Raw genomic sequence first — 25,310 nt, 5'->3', positions numbered from 1 at the left:
TAAGAATATTTACGAGAATTTTCTATCATGTTACCTCAACATAGGTACATTTATATTTACGAGAAATGTGTACTATGAAGTAAGTATTTACAAGAATACTATGAATATTTGGATCGGAGACAAGAATTCTGGATCGGGAGAAAAAATAAAACACATGGGGATTATCATTGCCAATTTGGAGCCGTTCTCGCATAGCCGATCTAACAAATGTGCCCGTGCACGGAGAGAAAGATTCTGAATCCAATTGATCATCGATCGACGCCGCTGTTCGCAGCCAGATCACGTGGCATCATGAGCATCGGATGTTCGCATGAGGACGCAAGGAGAGGAGTCTGCATCAGGAACATTCACATGGCTTGGAAGCCTCGAATCGCCGGATGGCCAATTAGAAACTAATCTTTTAATCGAGATTGATGAATAGCAATAGATATACACATGCATACCTTCGGAATTCACAGGAAACCAGGCGCGCATCCTCGTTCGCGATGGTGGCCGGCGGCCGCGCAACAATGCGACTCGATCCAATCAACCATGTGTGTGCACTGTTGAAACTCATGAGTCGCTATGAACGTGCTGGGTAGCCGGCTACGCAGCATCGCTCGAGGCATGCCCGTCGGCGGCGGCAGAATCAGGAGGCCGGGTCCGGTTGCGATGTTTCTTCTGCACGAAAAAAAAGAAGTAATTGAAGATTTCGAATGGTAGTGCGATGTTTGCTCGGTCGAGTCTATCAATTGACTTCGGCTATAAATACGGTGCTGTAAATACAGGAGCTGCATGTGTCGGGTGGATCTGGTGGGTGCCCCGGTCAGGTCGCGACGTGCATGTTGGGTCTGACTACAATATAGTTTATTCTGTAGCTAGCTATGGAATATATATATATATATATATATATATATATATATATATATATATATATATATATATATATATCACACACCGATATTTATTAAGGCCTCGTTTTCCCTAAGAACCATTTCTTGAAAAGATTCTTAGCCAGAATGGTTAGCTAATTTGTATAAGTTTGAAAGCTAGAATGGTTCCTAGGCTCATTCCAGGCTAAGCGAACGAGCCCTAAGGATATATATTTCGATCAGCTGGATTAGGGCCACTGATATATCATATACCAGGTATGACGTTGCCATGGACATCAACACCCTAGGGCCACTCCGGATCATGAGTTTCGCACGGAGGTTCCAAAGATTGAAGCTCTTCTTGCGTGTGTCAACAGGTGAGGTCAGAGCGAGTGCGAAATAAACTGAATTGCGCGCATGTACTTTAATTTGTTATGGTGAAACTTTGTATGTACATTATATATATGAGTTATTACAATCCTCTCGATCGGTTGACATGTTTGTTGATCAGCATATGTGAATGGGAAGAGGCAAGGCGTGGCGCTGGAGATTCCATAGAAAATGAGATATTTAAGATATGAAGGCACGCCGAATCGGCGGCCTTCTATGCTGTCCACGTCAGTTCTCTTTATTTGATGCGTTAGATCAAAATTCCACGGCTCAGATGAGATAGATGAGGATGGACGATAGCAGAGGACGAGAGATTCTCCACATCGGTGCGGGTGGTCGGCACGCATCCTCGCATGTCGCTGGCCCCTTCCTTGCATGCATGCAGAAGCTGCCGACACTCGCTTGCTTACTTCACTTGCTTCTTCACGGGATAACCAGCTGTCCGCAGAAAAAATATTTCGTCCCCTCCAATCGATGTCCCGTCGTCTCCTCCGTGGCTGTCGCCCTGCCCTCTTCCTTCCCCTGCACCGCTGCTCCGCCTCTCACAGCGCCGCCCCTCCCCATCGCCTGCACCGGCGGTGCGCCCTCTCCAGCGCCTGCTCCGCCTCTCCCTCGCTCCTCGTCGCGACCGCCGAGGCTCCCCGCACCCTGTGCGCGGCGCAGCGGCGTCCCCCGGCACGGCGCCATGGTGCGCCGTCCAACGCCAGTGGCCGCGGCGTCGTCCGAGCCCCTGCTCTCCCCCGGCGCTGCTCCGGTGACTCCGTGCCCGTATCCGTCGATCTACCCACCAGATCCGGTGCCGGTGCCGGTGAGGTCATCGCTGGCAGCTAGGTTTGAACTCGCCCAGGTCAGGTATCACACCACCGTCCTTGTTCTTCTCTGCATCTTCACAATACCTGTGCTTCAGTGATTTGGTTTTCTTTGATGTGACTGCGGCAGGCTGGCTGGCAGCGACGGCCTCGCGTTCTGCAGTGGAAGGGCCGAGAGTCGCAACAGCGGAACCCTAGCCTCGACCTCTATCTCCCTCTGGCCATAGCTGTTCAGGTAGGAATCTCCTTTCCTCATCGTTCCTCGGGTGGTTCGTGCCCCGCTGCCTTCTAGATTTGTTTTCTTGTGGGGGGTCGTGTCGTGTTGCGTAGATGCGATGCGGACGCGGACGCGTCGGGGGCTGATTTGCTGATTAATTCTTCCCTTCTTGCTTTGTTGGTAGGTCAGCGGTGAAGGATGAGCAGGCGTTGGAGCCGCACGATCTACGTCGGCAACCTCCCCGGCGACATCCGGGAGAGGGAGGTGGAGGATCTATTCTAGAAGGTGGGGAAATTTTTTTAATTGTTTGATTCCTTGCTACCCTATTAACCATTACGGCACCGGCACATCCATGGAGGTCGAGCATGGCGTGGAGAGCCAGACCACGCCCCCAGCTGTCTGTGCGCTGCAGGGGGAGGCGTTCCACCACCACCACCACCACCACCAGTGCCCGACGCAGCACTGCGTTGCGTCGCCGCAGCTGCAGCTCTTGTCCGCTCCGAGCTGTCGAGGCTTTCCACCGAGCTATCCGCGTCGGCTGGCCGCACCTACTCGATGCCGTCCTCCACTGTTGTGGCGCCGCCTCGCACAGCCTTGCCTCCTACCAGGGCAAGGCAGAGTGGGCTAGATCCGAGGGTCAGTGCTGAGGAGCCGCAAGCTCCGAGAAGGTCTGGACCCTTTCACTTTTCTCCTCTCCTGACGGGAATGTTCTTTTTCTCTCCTCTTGGTTCTAGATCAGGTGGAGTATTGATTTGTTTTTCCATCTGATTTGGGGTCCTCCGTATCCTCGATGCTAGCTGTGTGTGCGTCGATGGACCTTCTGTTTGTGGCAGCGGATCTATGAGCCTTGTTTTGTGTTTTTTTCCTATGTTGGTCAATTTGTGTCCTCGTTGTTTCTCACACTAATTCTGGTTGCAGATGATTGTTGTAGTTATCTGGACGAATAGAGGTGATGGAGAAGAAGCAGGTCTCTTCTTTATGCTATAACCTCATGAGAAGCCTTGCATCTGTTATACCAAACCATGCAATCTTAAATTTGTGGGAATGTTATATGCAAAAAAATAAACCAGAAATTGCACTTTGAATAGATGTGTTGATAACTTAGCATGGCAATGTAGGAACCAGGAGAATAAAGCAGGCGACATTATGTTGAGTAATTTTTTGTATATTATTATACTGATGATAGTAGACTGCATGCGTGTAGGATTGGAATAGCTAAATTTTGCACTCTAGAGTGGCTAAATTTGTTATGCGGCACTAACAGGGAGAATCCATAAGATGCTTGTAGTGTCTTTGGTTCATGGCTACCTAAAGACATGGAAGAAGCAAGGCAGGATGAAATGAAAAGATTTTCCCATTATGCTTCTAAATCAGTCTCGCATCTGCTTAGTTTCTAATCAATCTTTCAGCTAGGATCCTCTATGATCGATTGTTCAACCTCACTCTTTCAATATGGAAGTAGAGAAAAAGGATGCAAGCCCAAAGTATAGGAAAAACATCTCATTTGTTGGCAAAAAGTTTTGGTGGTTAAACCTAATTTATGTTCAAAATGCAGGCTTGGTCCAACAAAGAAGTCAAACATTTACAAGGGGTGAATGAGAGATTACTGAAAAGAATTGTTGTACTAAAGGGAACAGTTAAAACATTGAATTCTAAAATAGATCCTTTGACCCTAGACGATTCGCTTAACCAATTTGTAGAACAATGCTTGGGTTCAGAAGATGTCATTTATCTAGTTGGTGGTTTTGATGGCTTCTCATTTGTGCCATCACTAGACTCTTTTTCCCCTTCATTGGACGTAGTAACACCCCTCAAACCAATGGCTGTTGGCAAGTCATATACCTCAACTGTTGCACTGGAGGGCAAGATATTTGTTCTCGGTGGTGGTGGTGGTGTTTGCTGGTTTGATACAGGTTACTACTTGGCTTCTAAGTTTAGTTCCCTCTTGAGCTCTCGTATTTCAATCTCTGTCCTGATTCTGCATTTATCTTTTGGATGAAGTTGACTGTTATGACCGAAGCCGTGGTGATTGGTCCACATGCCCATCGTTGGCTCGTGACAAGTGGAGCCTTGCTGGGGTTAGTGTCAATGGGAGAATCTATGCACTTGGTGGTGGAGATGGAACTGAGTGTTTCTCTGATGTTGAGATGTTTGATCCTACTCATGGCAAGTGGATAAAAAATCAACCTATGCTAGAAAAGGTACCAGTTTCTACCGTTCATTTGTTCTAGAATGTGAAAACTTTTTTTCTCATACATTACCGAAGCCCTTAGACTTGGTGGAACATGCATAAATCTTCCTAAGACACAAACAGCTTGGGAAATAATAACCATTTACTCATAAAAACTGTGTAATTCTGTAGTGAAGAAAAACAGTTCTTGGTTCCATTTCAATTTGATGTACTGTCCTTTTTGGGAAAATATTTGCTTCTGACACAGATCTCCACATAATATGATAAACTCTCTAGCTTGACTGTCTTTGTCACACTGTTCTTCAGCGCTTAGCTCTAGCTGGTGTAGCACTAAATGGTGTGATTTATGCTGTTGGTGGCTTCAATGGTGTTGAATATCTGAGGTGATGTACTTTCCTGCCTGTACTTAGTACTTGATTGGTTTAGTTTTGATCTGGTGGAAATACAACAGCTCATAAAACCTCCAGACATCTCAAAACAGTTAGTTAAACCTCATGCGCTGGCCTATGGTTTAGTGCAAACCTAAATAAACTGAATTATTTCGTAAATGTTCATTAGCATATTCTCTGTTGCTATAATGGCAGTGGTATTTGAAGTGAGAGGAACAACAAGAAAACTATTCTGCTAACTTTGTGATGTGTATTGGCAGCACTGCTGAAAGACTTGATCCTCGGGAGCCTAACTGGAAAATGCTACCAAGGATGAGTGCAGGAAGGGGCTGTCATACACTTACAGTGCTTGATGAGAAGATGTAAGTCATGTAACTCTTTCTTTTTATGTTGAAACAATGAACTGAAGATATGTAGGATGTGCCTTCTGAAAAAATGCTATATATATAATGCGTGCCCAGCAAATGAGGGGAGGGGGGCATCAGGGTGTATACTTTCCTTTGTTGACATAGTTTGCCTTTGTATTTTCTTCCAGATTCTCGATTGGTGGATACGACACTGGCCTAAAGCAATGGTGGCTACTGTTGAGGTGTGCGAGCCAAGGATGCCGTCATGGATGATGGTTGAACCCATGAACTACACCAGAGGATATCATTCTTCAGCTGTGCTCGGTGGCTCAATATTCACCTTTGGTGGGGTGAAAGGTGAAGCAGATACAATCTTGGATGTGGTAAGTAGCAACACCAAATGACAGATTTCTTATCGTGTTCATTTGGCTGTTAATAATTCATCTGAGCTGGAACCAAAAATCATACATCCAAAATCTTGCGTTTAGTTGCCAGGGCTTGATAGTGAGGCAGTCACTGAACTGGTATTTGTCAAGGGTCGGCCTACATCAACTGCATATGTTGTTTGTTATCATACCAGTCTCGGCATGAAAGTGTACTGCATTTGAGATGAGCACATATTCTAGGGTCCTTAGGCACTTGTTTTTATTATTTTGCTTTTCTGTCCCTACTGCATATACCATTTTGTTGTCATGTCACTGTCTAGTGCATTTTATCTGAACAAGTGAACATGAATTCTTTGGTTTCCTTAAGTACGTTGTTTTGGTCGTTGTCGTTTTTCCTACATACAATACTTGTCAAGTACGCGCCATGGCTAACAGTTAAGCATTGTTGTGATGGCGCTTTGTCAGGTAGAACGCTACAAGGAAGGGTGTGGTTAGGTGACTATGGGGTTGAAGTCGATTGGCAAGACATGCTACTGCTCAGCGGTTGTTCTCTGACTGTAAGTGCATACAACAGTATTGCCATGGTGAGATATTGTAATTTCTGGCAACCAAGTGAGCAGTAAACTGATATTAGCCAAGAACTTAATTAGTACTTAGAAGGCTCTTGCTTAGCCTGAACTACCAACAATAGACATGATGGAGGGCTTCCTCCTCTTAGTTTCTGAATCTCGGAGAACTGTAAAACATTGAGCTGTTTGTGTTGATTGTGTCGATGATGCAGCAACACCGGATGTGACAGAGTTGGTACTGAACTGGTGTAGAACGGCACTCGATTGATGAATGTCCAGCAGCACTGTGATGGTTATTTGACTCTGTGTCCACGTAAGTCTTTTTTATTTGGTGCGTTAGCAGGTGACATGCATGGCCGGTGCCTAACGCGTACATGCATGCTGCTGGTCCGTCCTCGCTTTGCATGCATGCATCACTTGTCGATTTGTGTACTGAAGCCATCTACTAGGCTGTAAGCAGTCATGTCACTAATTTCTACCCCCACCGTCCACCATCCACGGGCCACTGACATTGAATGGAGCAAGTGGATAGACAAATGAACAATAGGTATTTACATGCAGAAATTTACTACCAGTAAATTTGAAAATAGGCCGCCACGTCCAGAACATGCAATGCCCTTTTCCCATTACATACAAGAATTGACTATCAGCCTTTTCTCTTTACATACAAGAATTTACTATCAGTAAATAAGTGCATACATAAATGAACAGAAGGTATTCACATCCAGAACTTCACTCAGTAAATTTGAAAACATATCGCCACGTCTAGGACCATAGTATTAACAACACATGTGGATAGATCAATGGACAACAGGTATTTACATACAGAAATTCACTACCAGTAAATTTGGAGACATGACGCCACATGCAGAACCATAGTATTAGCAACACATGTAATGCCTTATTCTCTTTATATACAAGAGTTTACTATCAGTAAGCAAGTGGACAGATAAATGAACAAAAGGTATTTACATGCAAAAATTCACTCAGTAAATTTGAAACCTGCTAGCTCGAAAGCAGGTGAGCACATTTAATGCCTCTCCTCCTTACTATCATCACATCAAAACAAGTTGAGCAAGTGAGCACATTTAATGCCTCTCGTCCTTACTACTCTCTCCATGTATGGACGGTGCACATTTCTCTATCCAAAAACAATTCGCCACTTCCAGGACCATGCATGGACGGTGGACATTTGTACTTGCACATAAAAAACTTCCAAAGTGTTGCTTTAGACAAGAACTCGATTAAAAAACTTCACATGCGCCGCGTAGGGCAAAAGTAGGTGGACGCATTTAGTGTCTCTCCTAGATGAAAAATAGCTCCCACTTCGAGGAACATGCATGGTCATTTGTACTCTCACATGCATCCATGCGTGCAGGTTGCTTAGGTTGGGCCCCATTGCCATTAATGAGCTCCTTGCACTCAGTGGTGGCAGAGGCGCCCATGCCTCCTTAAGTCTCCAACTCCACCGAGCACAGGAATCAAGCTGCGTGATTTCATGATGGATTAGTTGCCTTGGGATGCTCCTCTTGTCGTTGTTGTCATCCGTAGTTATTGGATGCGTGTTGTAGATTCACCTAAGAAGAGTGAATCCTAATTCACTTTTTGTAAACCCTCCCGTTAGGGGAAATATTTGTGCTTTTAGTTGAGAACGGTTTTCCTATATGTTGGCAACAGTGAAAGGACGTATAGGACGTGCATTCATGCATATGTTGTTTGTGCATTATAGTGCCGCATTGCTGGCAAATCCTCACGTTAAGAGGCATACTTGTGTTGTAGTTTTTGCTCTTTCCACCTATAATGAAATCCTAGCCAAGGTTGTGCTTTGAATCTAAGTGTCTTAGTTGCTTGAGCCCAACTCCATCAAATACTTTTTCCCACTAACATGTCATTGATTTGCTGGCCTACAATAGGCACCATGTAGTGAGAATCAACCTCTATATTCGTTTACAACATTGTAATGAAAGAAGCTATGTTACATTTCCTTCCCATATTTACCCGTTTAATGTACCAAATAGATCAACATTTCGTACCAACGCGATGAGGAGCATATTAAACATATGAGCCACCTATACCAAGCACATCACCCGCAGCGAAGCGTGGGCAGCAGTGGCTATTATTATTAAGCTCCGCAGAATGCTCTTCGTTAGAGCAAGCTACGACGAAGGGTGCCGCTCTGGATACTGAGGTAGAGATCAAGCTGGCATTTGACCACAGAAGAAAATTAGATGATTCAGCTTCTTGTACTCAAGAAATGAAAGATTTAGGCCTAAAAAGGTACGTACTGCTATAGTGCACAGTGCACTTAGAGTAAATTACATGGCTGGTCCTTAAAGTATTGGGCTGATTTTGTCTGGGTACCCAAACTATGAAATCGCACTCTTGCTCCCCAATCTCTTTAATTCGGTCCATCTAGGTCCTAAATAGCCCAGGCGGCATTAAGCAGCCCACGTGGCTGTCCACATACGTAGGGGAGGCACGTGAGGCACACGTGACCCTCGGCAGCTGCTAGCTTTTTAGCAAGAAGCCCCCCGGATGATCTCATCTCCTTCCACTCACTCCTTTCCTTTCTCTCGGACCTCAACAACGATTGGTGCCGTTCACAGAGGCGGCGTTGGCAGAGAGCGAGTACGACACGATGGCCGCCCCTTGAGGGCCCTCTAGGTGCGGGCAGTGGGGGAGATGGCCGCCAAATCGAGCTCGGTGGCGGCGACCAGGAGGCGCGGTGATGAGCCGCGACTGATTACATGCCCAAAGTGCCATCATCATATGGTAGTAAAGTGCCGTTCGAAGCATCTGTGGTCGTTGGATCAGATCTTCTACACCTGCCCAGATCACAGTGTAAGTTAGGTTTGCCATTTTGAGTTCATTCCAAATCTGAGTATTAGAGTCCAAGTTTTCAGTATGTGTGCTTTGTTTGTTTGATGAATCTGCAGAAGGATGGAACTAGTTGCCCATTTTTCCTTTGGGAGGCAGGATACATCAACCACTTGGAGATAGAAGCAGCAAAAGAAAAGGCAGCTGGGATGCAATCTGATGAAGTTACTGAGAGCCTTTTGGAGAAGAATGTCGACCTAGGAAATGAAGATGCCACAGCTATTGAAGTAGAGCATGCCACAGTTGTTGAAGTAGAGCTTAGAACTTTGATCAATATAGGATATGATATTGCAGGGCTCTTGAAATGTATTCCCTGTATGTGCTTGGTAATTGTAGTTGTGCAACTGCTACTGGTGTTTGTTCAGATGAAGAAGTGAATGGTGAATGTGAAGTAGGTTTGGGGAGTAGGAATGCTTTTGTTTATGTGTGAACTTGTAATATTTCCATGTAAGAACTGGTAATGCTTTATGGTATTGATCATGTATGTCATCTGACTGCAATTTGTGGTATTTGTGACTGCAATTTCAGAAGAACACATTTCACTTATGCAAACTGCATTGTGATGCTTAGCAACCAAAGTTGTACATCCAGTCATGAAGTTTGTAGACTAAGACAATGGCATTGCATCACATGCATACAACCATCTAAACTTGGATAGCTGCAATTCAGTGTAGGCATCCCTATACAAGATGTCTAGACTTTTAGCATGCATACTAGTGTTTATGCATTACAAAAGATGTTGCTATCCACAAAAGCAACTATACTGCTACCCTATTCCATGTTGCTATCAACAAAAGGCAACTATATCGCTTTCCTATTCTAGTCACAAAAGTCAGGTTGGCATGTCCACAGTTTCATGCAGCATTTTCAGCTATGGTCTTCCTCCCTTGAACTTCTCCAGTCTTCTTGCCCTTCTTCCCTCCACCTTGTCCAGCTTCTTTGCTCTTGCTAGTAGTAGTTACTTTCTTCTTGTTCACTCTTGCCCTGCCTACTTTAGTTGCAAAAGTGATAACTACTGGTCTTGTAGTTGGCTGATTGGACTGAATGAAGGTAGAGTCTAGCAAGGGTCCCAACTGCTGATTTAGGCTGCTGCATTGAGTGAGCTACAGGCGGCAAGAAAAATGAAGATTGAGATTAGTAGAGTAAAATTGGTCATGCAAATAGTAGAGTAGAATTGAAATCACACAAACCTAAGAAAGCATCTGTGAAAGCATTGTTTCCTGTGTCATCTCTTCTTGCTTGGGTAATCAAAAGGTGGTGGTGCCTCGGCCTCTATGTCATCCTACAAGAATAGTAATGTTAACAACTGAAGGGATGACTGTCTAGTGTAACAAAACATAACATAGTACATACACCATGGTCATCAGTAACTATTGGAGGTATTTCTTCAATGCCACTTGGACTGATGCCTGCCTTCTTCAATTCACATGTCCTCACATTGTGATCCGGTGATTTGCACCAACTACAGTGCATTTTGGACCCATGCTTTGTTAGCTTAGGTCTATTTCTGCCTTGAACCTCATATGCTTGTTTCTTCCTTGCCTTTGGTGGCCTCCCAATCCTTTTTCTCATAAACTGGTGGAGCACCTGGAGGTCCAGTAGTCTTCTCCCAGTCAGCCATGTCCTTACATGGCCAAATGTTGTTGGCATATGCAGTTGCAAAAGCTTCAATAGAGTAATAGGTAGGGATCACTATCTTTGGAGGTATCCTCTCATGTCTCAAGCAGGAAATGGCATGGGAACATGGAATACCTGTGAGATCCCACCTCCTACACTCACATTGCTTGTTGATAATATCAATAATGTATGTGTTTTCCTTGGACTGCACTTGGAATATTCTCTGGCCAGCAGGCATGGCATAACAAATATTAGTAAATTCAGCATTCTTAGCAATTTTTTCCTTATCTTTGGGCAAACAGTTCCAACAAAGTTTTCTGCTTCCTATTGTTTGTTGTAGTGTCTAATCATTATTTGGTTTTTGATCCTCTCCAACATACTTAGGATGGGTAGCTCCCTAGCCTCTAAGATGTACTTGTTAAAGACCTCACAGATGTTATTGAGCAACATATCATATTTTGGGAACTGCTAAAAAAGGCTCTGACCCAGGTATTTGGTGTCATTTGCTCCAACCATTGGTGGGCAGCTGCATCTATTTCCTTCATTTTCTGCATGTTCTTCTCCCAATGCCTCACACAGGTGGACCTAGCACATGTCCGCAGCTGGTTTTTGAGGTTGTCACCTTTGAAATGGACTTGGAAATTTTGGTACAGATGCCTCACACAAAATCTGTGCTCAGCCTCAAGGAACAACTGGGATAAGGCCCTACAAAAATACAGTGGTAATTTATTAGTGAACAAACATGCAAATGTTATTAGTCAATGATTATGCAGAAAACTTTGTGCAAATGTTATTATACCTTTTGCTTGTCTGCCATGATAGTCCATGGGAATGTGTTGTCAATGCGGAGGTCATCTTTCAAGCTTTGTAGAAACCATTTCCAGGACAAGAGAGATTCAACTTCCACCACTTCAAAAGCAATTGGGAAGATGCAGTCATTTGGATCCATCCCTATAGCAGTAAGCAACTGCCCTCCAAACTTTGTCTTCAGGTGGCATCCATCCAAAAAGATGATTGGTCTACATCCCCTTAAGAAACCTCTTTTGCAAGCATCAAGTGATAAGTAACAACTACTAAATGCCCCTTCTGTTAGATTAAGGTAGAAGCTGCTACTAGGATTGGACCTTTTCAACTCTTGCCAATAATCCCACAACTGAGAGTACTGCTTCAACTCATCACCATATATAGTCTACAATGCAAATTTTCTTGCTCTCCATAGCTTGGTTCTAGATGGAGTAAGGTTCCATTCCTTTTAAACAGTTCTTGCAAAGTTAGGAGGGTCATCTTGTTGTCTGCCCTAAATGTTTCCATGTACTTCTCTGCAAGCCATTTGGAGGTACAAGTCTTGATCATTCACTTTTTCTAGCAGATGTGATGGCCATTGTTTGTCTTCACTTGAAAACAATTTGCCCTACTATCCATGGATGCATAGAAGTTCCATGGACACCCTTCAGCATAATGAGCCTTGACTCTCTTCCTATCATTTCTAGGCATTTTGATCTCTACCCTATTCCTAAGGTTGCACTCTGTGATGGCCTTCCTCACAAGCTCAACTGTACCAAATACTTGCCCTACCCTAAATGATGGATTCAACAAATCTCCATGCCGAAATTCCCTGAACATGTTCCTATTGCTACCTTCATCAGAATCTACCAAGTCAATCTCTTCCTCTTCTATTGATTCATCCTCATCTCCAACTGACATAGTCATAGATTGCTTCCTCTTGAGTTTGCTGCCCGTAGCCTTCTTCCATTTGAACATTTTACAACCCTTAGTTGCCCCTTCATCAAACACACCAGCATCGACATTGTCAGCAAATAGGTCATCATCAGAAAATCTAATCTCATAATCACTATAATTAAAGTCTGAGTCATCTGAATTACTGTCATCTGCCTCAATGCCATCATGTACTGGATCTTGGTTCCACTCAATGGCCTTCCTTAGGTTTGTGTAAAACACTGGCAATTTCTCCCCTTCCTTCCTTTCAGCTGTCACAACCTTAATAGGACTAAAGACCTTGGGCAAACTACAGACATGATTTGCTACAATGTCATCCCAGTTGATACTAGAACAAATCATATCATAATGATCAAGATAAATGACTAGGTTCCTCACCCTATCAATCACAAACATCATGACCATTATGTCACTATCAGTCTCTATAAGTCTCAAACCATCTGTTATTGTCTTCCCTGGCAATAACCAATGCACCTTCAGTGTACGTGATTCCTTATCATAACCTAACTCTTCCACAAAGTCCTTTATCCATAGGGGTGACCAAGTATCAGCATCACATCGATCAAACTAGTCAATTTTACCACCGAGGTAAGCATGGCTCTCCCGAACACCAACAAAAAAACACCATGATGCACCTTTAGACTGAACTGGTTAGACCCTGGACCTATATTTCAACCAATTTTCAACATTCAGTTCAAAAATTTTCTCATCTGTACCAAGAACCCTAGAACACCGCCATTCATGTCTACAAATCAACTACTTTCAAATGAAAATGGCCTAAATCTATAGTAATGTCTGCAAATCCATAGCAAAAACTCAATAGAGAGTCTAGATCAAGATAGGGTTTCTTCAACTCACCGTATTTAGCCACTAGCTCTCCTTTCTGATGCAATCTGGCGGCCATCTCCCCCAATGCCTGCGCCTAGCGGGCCCTCTAGGCGCGGCCATTGAGTCGTCCATGCTCTATGCCTACGCCGCCTCCACGAATAGCTCTAGTCAACGGCATCGCCACCCTCTGCCCCTTGTCCCCTTCGTCAAGGTCTGAGAGTTCTGGAAAGGAGTGAGGTGGAGAAGGTGAAATCGTGCGAGGGCTTTTTGGCTAAAAAGCCAATAGCTGCCGAGGGTCACATGTTCCTCACGTGCTCCATGTCGACTGCTTGACACCGCCTGGGCTGTTTAGGACCTAGATGAACCGAATTAAGTAGATTGGGGAGCCAAGAGTGTGATTTCATAGTTTGGGGACCCAGACGAAATCAACCTAATACTTTAAGGACCAGCCGTGCAATTTACTCATGCGCTTATATATTGAGTTGTCGATTCACCTCAAAATGCAGTGGCATGGTACCGAACACATATGCATGCACGAATAATGTAGGATTGCATTACATGAAGTATGTTTGGTCTGTGTTGTTTGTCATTTCATTAATTTGTAGGGCAAAACTGCATGGCTGGCATGGTACTTATGTGTTCACCAAGGCCATGGGGGAGATGGTCATCAACAACATGCGAGGAGAGATACCGGTGGTCATTATCTGGCCGAGTGTCATCAAAAACACCTTAAGGGACCCCTTCCCTAGATGGATACAAGGGAACAGGTCAGTACCATATTTATATACTAGGTGATTCCCCCGCATTGTTGTAGAGATTTAAAGAATACTTTCAGATATACTCTTGTTGACATTGAAGATGACCTCAAGTCGACACACCAGTAGGGCCTTGGACACCCAAAGAGGTTGCACACAACCTACAATGTAGCAAGAACATAGCGTAATCGATCAAACTGACCTAGAGACCGGTAAGAACGATGTAGAGCCCGTTCTTGGCCGAAAACGCTCCCGAACTTCTCCTAGGGAGACCTATTAGGGAGGAGCACATGGAGGATCTCCTAGAACCAGCAAGGCCTTGTAGGATGCCGATAAATATCACTGAGAGATGTGCCGAATACCAGGAGGGGTCGAGAGAGGAGCAACGGGGCAAAATTACATGATAGATGTGTTTTGGTTCACCTGGATAGATGGGAACTCAATCAGCCATGATCATCTCATATATATAGAGGGGGTTGTCTTATCCCAGTAGGAAACATCTTCAAAATGTGTTCTCCAAGTTTCTAATGTAAAAAATGTAACAAAAACCAATTTTAGGAAGTCTCCAACTCGGTTTCCAGGACGAGTTGGCTTAGCCGACTTTTGTGGGCTCAGGTGTTGGCTTGGCCAGCCATCAGGGGGGAGTCGGTTAGCCGACTGGACCAGCTAAATTAGCTAAGCCGACTACAGGAGTCAGCTAAGCCGACTTTCTCCACGTGATTCTTTAATTTTTTGATGCGCCATTCAACCTCCAACATGCCTAAGATGTTTATAACTTATTCATGGTGCCTGAAATCATCTTAGGACATTTTTGAGTGTCAACATATGCCCCCTGTTTTCAGGCGAATGATGAATGAACCTGAAACACTTAATCAAACAAAACCAAACAGCGGCGATACCCATCTCATCGGCTGCTTAGTGACTAAGGGCGATGTATAGATTAGCCATTTTTGTTCTAAGGGTGGTACATGTATCGGCCATTGCTTGGTAGAGCACTTAGGCTTCTTGCCAAACACTTGGAAAATACTTTTCATGTACTCCCATTTATTGCTTTTGTGAAACGTTCACCTTGCAATGTCTCTAGCATATATGAATTACTGAATATCACTTTGATCACTTTATAAGGACCCTCCCAATTTGGTGACCACTTGCCAAACTTGTTGCTTTTCGATCCAATTGGTAGTATGGTTTTCCACACTAAATCTTCCACTTGGAACGATTTGCTCTTGACTTTCTTGTTATATGCTTTGGCAACTCAAGCTTTGTCTTTCTCCATCTCCCCTTTAATCTTTTATTGGTCACCTCATCGACATTGTCCATCATCATATCATGATACATAATAGTAGATAGATCATTTTGTTTAGCAAGCCTATATCCATCCAAATTCACTTTGACAGGTAACACAGCCTCTTGACCATATACTATCTCAAAAGGAGTAACTTTTGTAGCACCATGCCTTGATATGCAATGTGCCCACATAGCTTTAGACAAAACTTCATGTCACCTTCTTGGGTTTTCCTCAATTTTCTTCTTGATAAGATTGATCAAAGTCTTGTTACTACACTCAGCCTAGCCATTAGCTTAAGCATAGTATGGAGATGAATTGAGCAACTTGATTTTAAATGATTCGGCAAATTCCCTCATCTCCTTGGACACAAACAATGTCCCTTGATCTGTAGTTAATATTTGAGGGATGCCGAATCTATGAATAATATGATCTGTGATGAACTCAATTACCTACTTGTGTGTCATATTCTTCAAAGGAACTGCTTATGTCTACTTTGTGAAACAATCCGTAGCAACCAAGACAAAACAGTGTCCCTTTGAAGATAGGGGATGAATTTGGCCAATGAAGTCTAGCCCCCCACCCCCATGAAAAGGTCATGGTTTGATGATAGGATGAAGTATAGTAGCAGGCACAAGCTAAAATATTTCCAAACCTTTGGCACTCTTCACAACCATTGTAGTAACGAAAACAATCATCCATCATAGTAGGCCAATAAAAACTGGCTCTACGCAATAACCACTTCATCTTAGGGGTCGATTGATGCGTACCACAAATACCTTCATGCACTTCTCCCGTAGCCACTCTTGCTTGATCAAATCCCAGGCACTTAAGCAACAAATCTTCGACGGTTCTTCGGTAAAGCTCATCATTATGCAACGTATATTTAAATGCACTCCGCGGAACGCTTTTATCAACTTTAGCACTTGGATCACGTAAATATCTCAACAAGGGAGTCCTCCAATCTTCTAAATCGGCCCCAACATCATTGGAGGTCATACCAGGCTGATTTGGGAGCTACTCAGGCGAGGTGACTGGGCTGGTCACAAGGGAGTCGGCTGAGCTGACTGGTCTGTACCTGCACGGAAAAAAAACTCAGATTTTCATGCATCGACTGTTCTCGAATATGAAAATTACGCCCACCAACGTCATAGCCAGATACTTGTTGAGCTAATATGTTGGTCTTTTGATTTTCATGCCTTGGATATGCCGAATTCAGAATTTGGCAAAAGAATCAATGATATCAATACAAGCATCAAGAAAATTCTTAGTGATCCTTCTAAACATTGGAATTCACCAATAACTTGCTATACCACTAGCAAAGAATCACCATAGGCTTCAACATGTTTGACCTCCATATAACGCAGCATAGTCAATCTGAATAAAAGAGCTTCATATTTGGTTTGATTGTTGGTGCAATAGAAATTTAATCGGCTTGACATCCCAATTTCAGCACCATTGGGAGAAATAATAACAATGCCAACACCTTGGCCATCTTTACAAACCGATCCATCAAAGTAAAGTTTTCATGGAGGAAAAGTAAGGTAATTGATGTCATCATGTAAATCAATACCATGCTCAACAATAAAATCAGCAAGAACTTGACCTTTTAATGTTTTCAAATGTTCAAAAGTCAAATCATATCCAATTAGTGTGTATGCCGATTTGCCTATCCTTCCACTGAGGATTTGCCGATATAACATGTGCTTTATCACATCGGCTTGGCAAGCAACAACACATGTACTAGACAAATGATAATGTCTCATCTTAGCACAAGTATAGCACAGTGATAAGCATAATTTTTCAATATGGGCATACCTTGTCTCAGGATCAAGAAGACGGTGATCGAGATAAGCAATCACATATTCTTTAGCTTCGTCTTCTTGAGTCAAAACAGCCCCAATAACTTTCTCTTCGTCAACAATATATAATTTGAAAGGAACTCCCCTTCTAGGTGCACGAAGAACTGGCGGTGTTGACAAATATTCCTTTATCTTCTCAAAGGCTTCTTACTGCTTTGCCCCCCAAGTGAATTCAGATTCATCCTTCAACTTTCATATGGGGTGAAAGGAATAATTTTCCCGGACAAGTTAGCAATAAATCTCCTCAAGTAGTTCACTTTCCCCATGAACTTTTGCATGCCATTCTTGCATGTAGGTGCCTGAACTCCCTTGATCTTCTTTATCCTCTTAGGATCAATCTCTGTGCATTTATCATGAATAATGAAGTCCAAGAACTTCCAAGCCAATACTCCAAAAGCACATTTGAGTGGGTTCATCTTCAAACCATAGCGGCGCATCCTCTCAAAAGCAAGACATAAATCAGTCAAATGAGATGCATGGGCGGCCGTTTAATCACAATATCATCAATATACACTTCCATGATCACCCCAATTAGATCATGGAAGATCAAATTCATTGTTCTTTGATAAGTAGCACCTACGTTCTTTAATCCAAATGTCAACACAACCCACTCAAAGAGACCAACAAACCTAGGACATATGAAGGCCGTAATGGACATATCTTCTTCGGCCATAAAAATCTGATTATAACCGGGCATTATCATCAAGAAAGCTAATAACCCGATGTCCTAAAGCATCATTGATAAGCATATACGGCTATAGGCATAGGATATTCATCTTTCAGAGTAGCTCTATTCATATCTCTAAAATCAATACAAACTCTGATTTTCCCAGAATCTTTCTTCTCAATAGGCACAATATTAGAGACCCACTCCGCATACCTGCATGGCTGAATAAACTTCCGCTTGCAACAACCGATTAATCTCCTCTTTAATCGGGTCATATATTATAGAGTTAAAGCAGAGGGGGTGTTGCTTGAAAGGTCTGAATCCATTCTTAATGGGGAGCTGATGCTCAACAAGCTCTCGGCTCAATCCAAGCATCTTAGTGCAATTCCATGCAAAACAATCACTACTACAAATTGAGTTATCACTGTCGCCACTTTCACTGTCGTAGAAGACATAAGCAATAGTGTGATACTTACACCATTGGATGGATCGATTTCAAGGTCTCGTAAGGAATCAAACTGGCAGTTAAAACTTCTACCACCGATGGGTTAACGATAGATGCGGCGGTGCTAGTGGGGTTGAATTTCACCATCGTTTAGAAGGCTGAGCCGACTGAGATACGCGTTTTGACTGCCGGCTCTCCACGACCGTTTGATCTACCGACGGTAAATTCAGTGTGAGTGTTGAATGTCCCAACTTCCAACACCATCTCAGCACTTCCGCCGGGAACCATCATATACCTCGTCTTCCCTGATGCGTATGCCTAGATCACGCATCTTAATTGCTTCTTTTTGCTTCTCCATCTTGAAGGTTGGCCTATTTAAGCTGGGTCTGGGTGCACCTCTTGGCCTCATTCCACATACTCTTCCTCCTTCAATCTCTTTTGGAATAGATACAAATCGATAAAGCTCTTGAGCCAACCATCTTTTTTTCTTCATCGCCATGGCGCTCCTTGTCCAATTCCTCCGGCGGCAACGGCGGCATTGGAAGAAGGCCTTCAAGATTGGGTACAACTTGCATCAAGGCACAGCGGGGCTGCTCGATCTAGGTGCTAGTGGAAGTGTTGCGATTATGGAGGGTTGCTTATTTGGGCAAGCCAGGGTACTGAATGCACTTTGGTATCCATGGTTTGGCATTGCTGGGCTTCGTCATTGGGGCTGCTGGGATGCCGGTGATGGCCCCTATGATGGCTCCGATGAGCACAGGGCTGCTAGGAAGGTTATGTTTGTATGTACAGTCGCCACCTTTCTGCCCTGCGCAGCCCTGCTGCTGCTAGTTCATCAGTTCCGCAGGGTCCTGCTGCTGCGCCTCTCCGTTGCCGCTGCGAAGCGGGAAACGGAAACGGCAGAGCTTGCCGCCACCGAGGCCCAGGCGCGCCTCGCTGGTAAGGCATTTGGATATGATCTTGCTCTTTCACTTCGTGTGACGTCGTGTCTTCAATTGTATCGTTTTCTTGTCTCCTTTTCAGTCGTCCAGGAGCAGCTGATCACCGTGCAGGGCTAGGCGCGGCGGAGGTGATCCATCTTCGCCAGGCACCTCCAACATGCCTAAGATGTTTATAATTTATTCATGATGCCCAAAATCACCTTAGGACATTTTTTTAGTGTCAACAACTCTCTATGAAGATTTTTTTTAAAAAAATACATAAAAATGAAAGGATACTTTCAGATATACTAAGCTCTCGCTGGTTGCCTGATTCAAAAAAAAAAAGGTCTCTCTGGTTGCCACGTGACGATGGCCATTCCTCAAGAAAGCATGTGTTCCATTTTATATCGGTGGAGGAGAGTCCGTTGGTTGCGTCATCAGTTTCACATTCATGAATGAGCCGTGGTGGTCTGGTGGATGAGCAACTTTCAGTTTGTGTAGGCGGCCACGATGGCTGGGAACAGGCCGTTATATGGAATAGGAAGCCGACGGGGTGGGCCAGTGGAAGATGAGGGGATAATACATGGACGATAGATTTGAGAGGATACGTATGATTTGACGGTAATAGAAATCTAAGTGACATGGCTTAACATGGTTGCAGCTTTATAGCAAAATCAATGATTGCTAGTTGCCTCTATCCATATAGGTTATATAGATATAGATATGTGTGTACATCATCCACCCATATATATGGTTTGCCATGTCATTATAGGTTGTTTAGTTTGAAGAGTGAGATGATGAAAGATCATCCTGTTCTAACCCTGCTTCAATGTCAGTTCTAAACTGGCTTCATTGCTAGATCCGACAGTATGTTATCAGTAAAGTAACCACGAGAACTTGTGGGACGTTAAGCCCCTAAGGCTACCGCGCACCTTTCATTGTACTGGTAGCTCATGTACAATTTTATGCCTTTGCATGTTTTTTTAACAAGAATTTGACTCAGTTAAAAATAGGGTTTCCATGTCAACCGTACTATACATCCAAACATTAGCAACATCCTAACGCTCGCTATTGATCTAAACTCTCTAAGTTAAGATCGTTCTTGAATTTGTTAGAATGTGTTGAACTGCTAATTAATAGATCTTCGTAAAACCATCTTCCATTTTATTTCAATAATTAAGATAAATGTCTTATATTCAACAGCTTGTTAACTGCTTGTTCTCAAACAAAGTAATAATTAACTACGGGTGTGTTTGGTTTCCTGGTCTATTTCTAGCTTGGCTATAATCTTGGTCTGAGCAGCCTTAGCTTGCTCCCACCAAGCTAATCACTAGTTGGTTAGTTATTTGCGTTATCTGAGCCTAACTAGCAAATGATGTGTTTGGTTGCCTAATTTACTTTGCATAGAGTCACCCCTTCTTCAACGTGGTAAGTTTACCCCTTTTCGAGGGATTTCGTCGAACAGGTGGTGGGTGCGAAGGAGGCACTAGCGAGCACCTCGCCGGCGAGCACCTTGGCAAGCACCTCAGCGAGCACATCGACGAGCACCTTGGCAACACCAGGTCGCGCATGGCAACAGCAGGCCGCCGCTGCTCGAGTAAGGAGCTGGCCGCCGCCGCACGGCAACACCAAAGAGAGAGAGAGAGAGAGAGAGGGGCTGCACCTGCACTGCAATGCTGCATGCGGCTCGCCTGCTGCTTCCAGGCGAGGGCGCGACGTGACGGGCCGGGCGCGGCCGCGAGCCCGCGACGACGCAGGCTACAGCAGAGCAGGGCGGTGTGGAGTGGAGCTTCGAGCTGAGGAGAGGACGTCGATCGTGGGAAGCCAGCGAGTCGGACCACCACATCGGCAGCAAGGTTGCAGAGGGCGCGGGCTGCGCGAGAGGGAAGGCCCTCCCGTTGCTGTTGCACCTGCTGCTCCTGAATCGCCTGGGTTGAGGAAGGCCAGGTCGGTGGCACACGCAGTGATGGCGCAGAGGCGGAGCGCGAGCGCGAGCTGCAGCTGGTAGGTCTCTTCGGCCTGATGCGCGGCGCTCTTGCAGGGTGACCCAGCTGCCCCACGGCAACGTCTGGGACCCGAGACCTGGAGCGCACAATGGAGTGGCGGCGCCGGCGGTAGGAGCTTCGAGCTTCAGGGGCATGGTCGGAAGCCGGCGCGTGGAGGACCTGGTGGACCCGCGCATCGCCGCCACCGCCGTCGATGCTCAAACAGATCTCAGCGGCGCATCCAAGCCATGGCGCAGTGGCCGAGCGGCGCGGCCGAGCTCCATCCGCGAGCTCCCCAGCGACCCAGCATCCAGGATCCGCGAGCTCCCCGGCGCGAGTCACAGGGTCATCCGCCGCGCCACGCGATGCGCGAGCTCACTGCCGCCGGAGGAGGACCATATGCGGTGGGAGGAGCGCCAGAGGAGGAGCCAACGCGCCGGCGAACCTAGCTGCGGGGTGGGGCGAGCGTCGGATGAGGAGCCGATTCCGGGCGGTCTTGAGACTGGCATAGCCAAGCCTGGCTGGTGCCTGGCTGGGTGGCCCAAACAAAAAGGTCATATATATTTAGTGCGAGTGTGAAACACACGTGATCCTACTTTCAGTTATGGCAGTGTGTCGTGCGTTGATACAGGATAGTTAATATTTTATAAAAAAAAAATATATGGATCGTACGATAAGATAATAATACTATAAAAATTAAATACCAACGTTAAAGTGATATTTAATCTAAAAAATAAAGTTTATAAATTTAACACAGTCCCAGAGAGCATGACGTCGTAGGCTCAAAGGCTCTACTATATAGATTTTTCCGTGATGCGGCTAAGATAATGTTTTATATTGGTAGGAGAAAATCTCTGATATTCATTTCTTTCGTGCGCCAATAGATCCACGAATAAGTTCCACCGCATCTCCATACCTTCATGTACATAGGTTCGAGTATATGTGTAAATATAGGTAACTGCTCGTACAATGCAACGGGAAAAAACAATGTTACGATAACATATGTATGGATATGTGTTGTACTATTACCTATAAGTATGATGTACAAAATACCAATATTACATAAGTCTTCATGTTGTATAGACCATTATAAAGTTCAAGAAATCATTAGTATTTTACCTTCTACTTGACTATAAACCATCAGTTTAAGGGCCCTAGCATGCATGAAAAAAGACAAAGATAATATCTTTCAGAATAAGATAATTAGATTTGGACAGGTAACTATAAACGTATTAGACAACTATCTGGACCAATTCCCAACCCACAGAAGTATATATCATGTGTTAACAATCAATAGTGCAAGGGAGGTATCATGTATAGTCCCTATTCTAGGTTGTTTGTTTGTTCATCATGCAATTGTAAGCATTTCATAATTTAAGCACATATAGAGTTCTTAAGTTGTGTGCCTGATCCAAAGCTTAAGTCGTCAGCTAGAATCGGCAGAACTCTTGAGTCCATAATTGGGTCAGATATAGCATCCGTGGGTATCTCAATCTCTGATTCACGAAGGATGGCATAAAACATAGCAATATCTAAATGAGCTACGCAATGCTCCATCACCTGATAGAAACATAAAAAAATCCATGACTTCACATAAAAGATACCATTACCAAAGAAACAAAAATCAGCATCTGAAAGCATACCAATTTTGCTAACACTGGTAAACATCCACACTCATGTCCACCAGCACGAAGAGGACAACTTCTGCTGAATGCATCATCAAATGCAGTTTTCCAAAGATCAATAGAAAAACTCATATGTTGCTGATCACCTAGAAAGCCCTAACAACCTCCCAATCTTTGGAGTTGACAAATCTTCTATAGGGGTTTGCATCTGGGGTGTCATTGCATGTGAAATGAAAATCCTTCAGAAAACTAAAAAATGAATTAGTTTGCAGTAGGTTTTACTCATCACTGTTTTATAGGAGCCATACTCAGCTTTTTGGAAAGTGCCAAGACAGTAATAGGGTTAACCTTTATATGCCACCACATCTTCTCCAATGCATCTACAATGTGCTGGTTTCGTGGCAATCATCTAGCTGCTTCATGATATTAGGTATACTTGCCATTGTAGTTACTTTTCCATCGTGTTGCAGTGAAACTCCCCTCAGGCTTCTTTGCACCATTTGTGCTGAAAATCTTAAATGGACTTGATTGTCGTGAAGTACCAAATGTTTGTGCAACGATCTCTTAGGACAAATGTGTTCGATAGCCAAAATGTTAGCCTACATCAAAATTAGGTTCTTACTTCTTAAATTTTGATCTGGAAGAATTGATGCTAACAACAATAAGGGAAACAAGCGGTAGAGCGTAGTCATAATTTACCTTGAAACATCATTGCCATGAGATTTTGAAACAAGCAGAAGCCTAGAAACTGAATTTTTTGCAACTGAAGCTTTCCTATCTGAGGACTAAAATTTTGATACATGAATGTAAATCCTAGATAAATGGGGAGCTAGCATATGAAACTTATGTGATGAACAACCATGCTCTAGCACCATAGAGTAGAGAGAAACCTCAAGAGCAGCCTCATTATTTTCATACGAAACTTAGTTGCCATTATCAGCTAGGTTTTCTTCAGTATTAGCAATTCCATAGTCAGTGCCCCAAATCTAATCACATAGTTTCATCTAAATATCTATCTCCTTTGCCTCTTCAGTGGCTTTACCTTCAATCTCTCTGTCCTCAATGGCATTACCATTAGTTACTTTGCTCTAAATAGGTTTATCATTAGTGACTTGACATTCAACGGCCTTATCATCCTTTATTCCGTCCTCAATGTCCTCATCATTCTTTGCTCTGTCTCAACAACTTTGTCATCGGTGGCTCTGCCTTCAACAATGCTATCATCCTTGATTTTGCCCTCAACTGCTTTATCATCTGTGGATTATTAGTAAAAAAAATTCATCTCAAAGAAAAAAAGGAACAAAACTTACACCATTTAAACATGAAAAGATCAGACAAATATTAAAGCAATGGATATTAGTATGATTGTTATTTTACATCTACAGGCTACAAATCACGAATGAATCATTGATGTCTAATGGAATGCATAAATAACCAGCACCATAGTCATAAATTAAGTCTGTTGAGCTAAAGAAAACAGGGAGACAAAAACAACCATTTCCCTTGCTTATCTGAATAATCCAACAGTTGCTGCTACTTTCACTTCACCAACAGAAGATAAATATCAAGTCACTGCTAGTTTCTTCCAAACTGTCATGCTTGCTTGTTCATGCCTGCTTGTTCATAGAGGTGGGAACATCATCACAAGATTATGTAAATTCGATTAGCATTCTATCTCTTTCTAGCAAGAAGCCAATTATGGCTACCAGCTCAAGATTATGATTTAGTAGTACATACTACCACCTTATTAATTCTAGAGCTCAGAGAAATAATGTGGTAAGATATTTCACTACCTTAAACAGTTCCTATTTGTATTATTACCAGCAATAATCTTATTATTTTTTATGAAACTATCCAAAGGTACAAAATTACACGTGACAATCGAGTCATGCAAAGATTAGATAGAAAATATCAACGGTGTATGAACCCCATCATCTTCTTCCTCATCATCGTCCCTAGCATCATCCTGTTCCATGATACAGCGATAGATTAAGCACCATACAAAAATAGGAAAAAACGATTATCAAGGTTGACTGAATTTTGACACTGATCTGTACACTCACAATCACCGATTTCAATGAGCGCCATCAGCCCTGTCGGCAACGTTGAGCTCCTCGGTGTCCTACAAGGGGCACGCAAAGGCCTCGAGGTCATGTACTCACCACTAGTAGCATTATGTATGCCCGTTCCTGCAAAAAGTAGGAGGAATCAGCAGCGATCAGTGAAGTGCCTGGCCTAGGCACAATCGACCCCGCGAGATTGTCCTCTTGCTAGCTAAGGCCAGTGAACAGCCACCTCCCATTAGCCGGCGGCGTGATCGCCACCCTAGGGATCGACCGCCACCGCAACGTGGTAGATAATCATGTTCAGTTGTTTTGCATGAAGGAAAATCATAATCTCTTGATGAGAATAATTTCTTATTTGATTTGATTTGATTGATTGATAGTAGTTTCCTTTTGCATGCAAGAAAGTTATATCACAACAGGCGTGATGGTCGCGCGAGGGAGCACTTCCTTTTGCATGGAAGGAAACTGCCATGATTGCCACCGTACGTGGGT

The 25,310-nt window shown here is 43.8% G+C and overlaps 1 protein-coding gene, 1 long non-coding RNA gene and 2 pseudogenes across 2 annotated transcripts; 2 read left to right on the top strand and 2 right to left on the bottom strand.

Annotated features, from left to right (window-relative positions):
- Positions 1-1,682: 1,682 nt before the first annotated feature.
- Positions 1,683-2,746, top strand: LOC136473614 (uncharacterized). The gene is made up of 3 exons (XR_010762697.1): positions 1,683-2,093; positions 2,181-2,285; positions 2,452-2,746. It is a non-coding gene; the product is annotated as an uncharacterized lncRNA (long non-coding RNA).
- A 76-nt stretch (positions 2,747-2,822) lies between these two features.
- On the top strand, positions 2,823-6,308 carry LOC136469963 (uncharacterized; annotated as a pseudogene).
- Positions 6,309-12,005: 5,697 nt separating this feature from the next.
- On the bottom strand, positions 12,006-13,284 carry LOC136469962 (uncharacterized). Its single transcript, XM_066467964.1, has 3 exons — positions 13,239-13,284; positions 13,016-13,044; positions 12,006-12,902 (listed from the first exon to the last, which is right to left on the bottom strand). Exons 1-3 carry the CDS (start codon positions 13,282-13,284, stop codon positions 12,006-12,008), a joined length of 972 nt encoding a protein of 323 aa, XP_066324061.1.
- Positions 13,285-22,316: 9,032 nt separating this feature from the next.
- On the bottom strand, positions 22,317-24,840 carry LOC136469961 (uncharacterized; annotated as a pseudogene).
- Between the last annotated feature and the right edge of the window lie 470 nt (positions 24,841-25,310).

This window comes from Miscanthus floridulus, chromosome 8 (assembly GCF_019320115.1).
Source record: "Miscanthus floridulus cultivar M001 chromosome 8, ASM1932011v1, whole genome shotgun sequence".
In the NCBI taxonomy this organism is placed as follows: domain Eukaryota; kingdom Viridiplantae; phylum Streptophyta; class Magnoliopsida; order Poales; family Poaceae; genus Miscanthus; species Miscanthus floridulus.
The sequence above is the reverse complement of the archived record's forward strand: the minus strand, read 5'-3'. Positions and strand labels throughout refer to the sequence as shown.

Excerpts from the sequence above, each read along its gene's own strand:
- LOC136469962 (XM_066467964.1), bottom strand. The coding sequence starts at position 13,284 with ATGGCCGCCAGATTGCATCAGAAAGGAGAGCTAGTGGCTAAATACG. Across the intron at positions 13,045-13,238 it reads AGAGCTAGTGGCTAAATACG|GTCCAGGGTCTAACCAGTTC; the intron begins GTGAGTTGAAGA and ends GTTGAAATATAG. Across the intron at positions 12,903-13,015 it reads CTAACCAGTTCAGTCTAAAG|GACTTTGTGGAAGAGTTAGG; the intron begins GTGCATCATGGT and ends CTATGGATAAAG.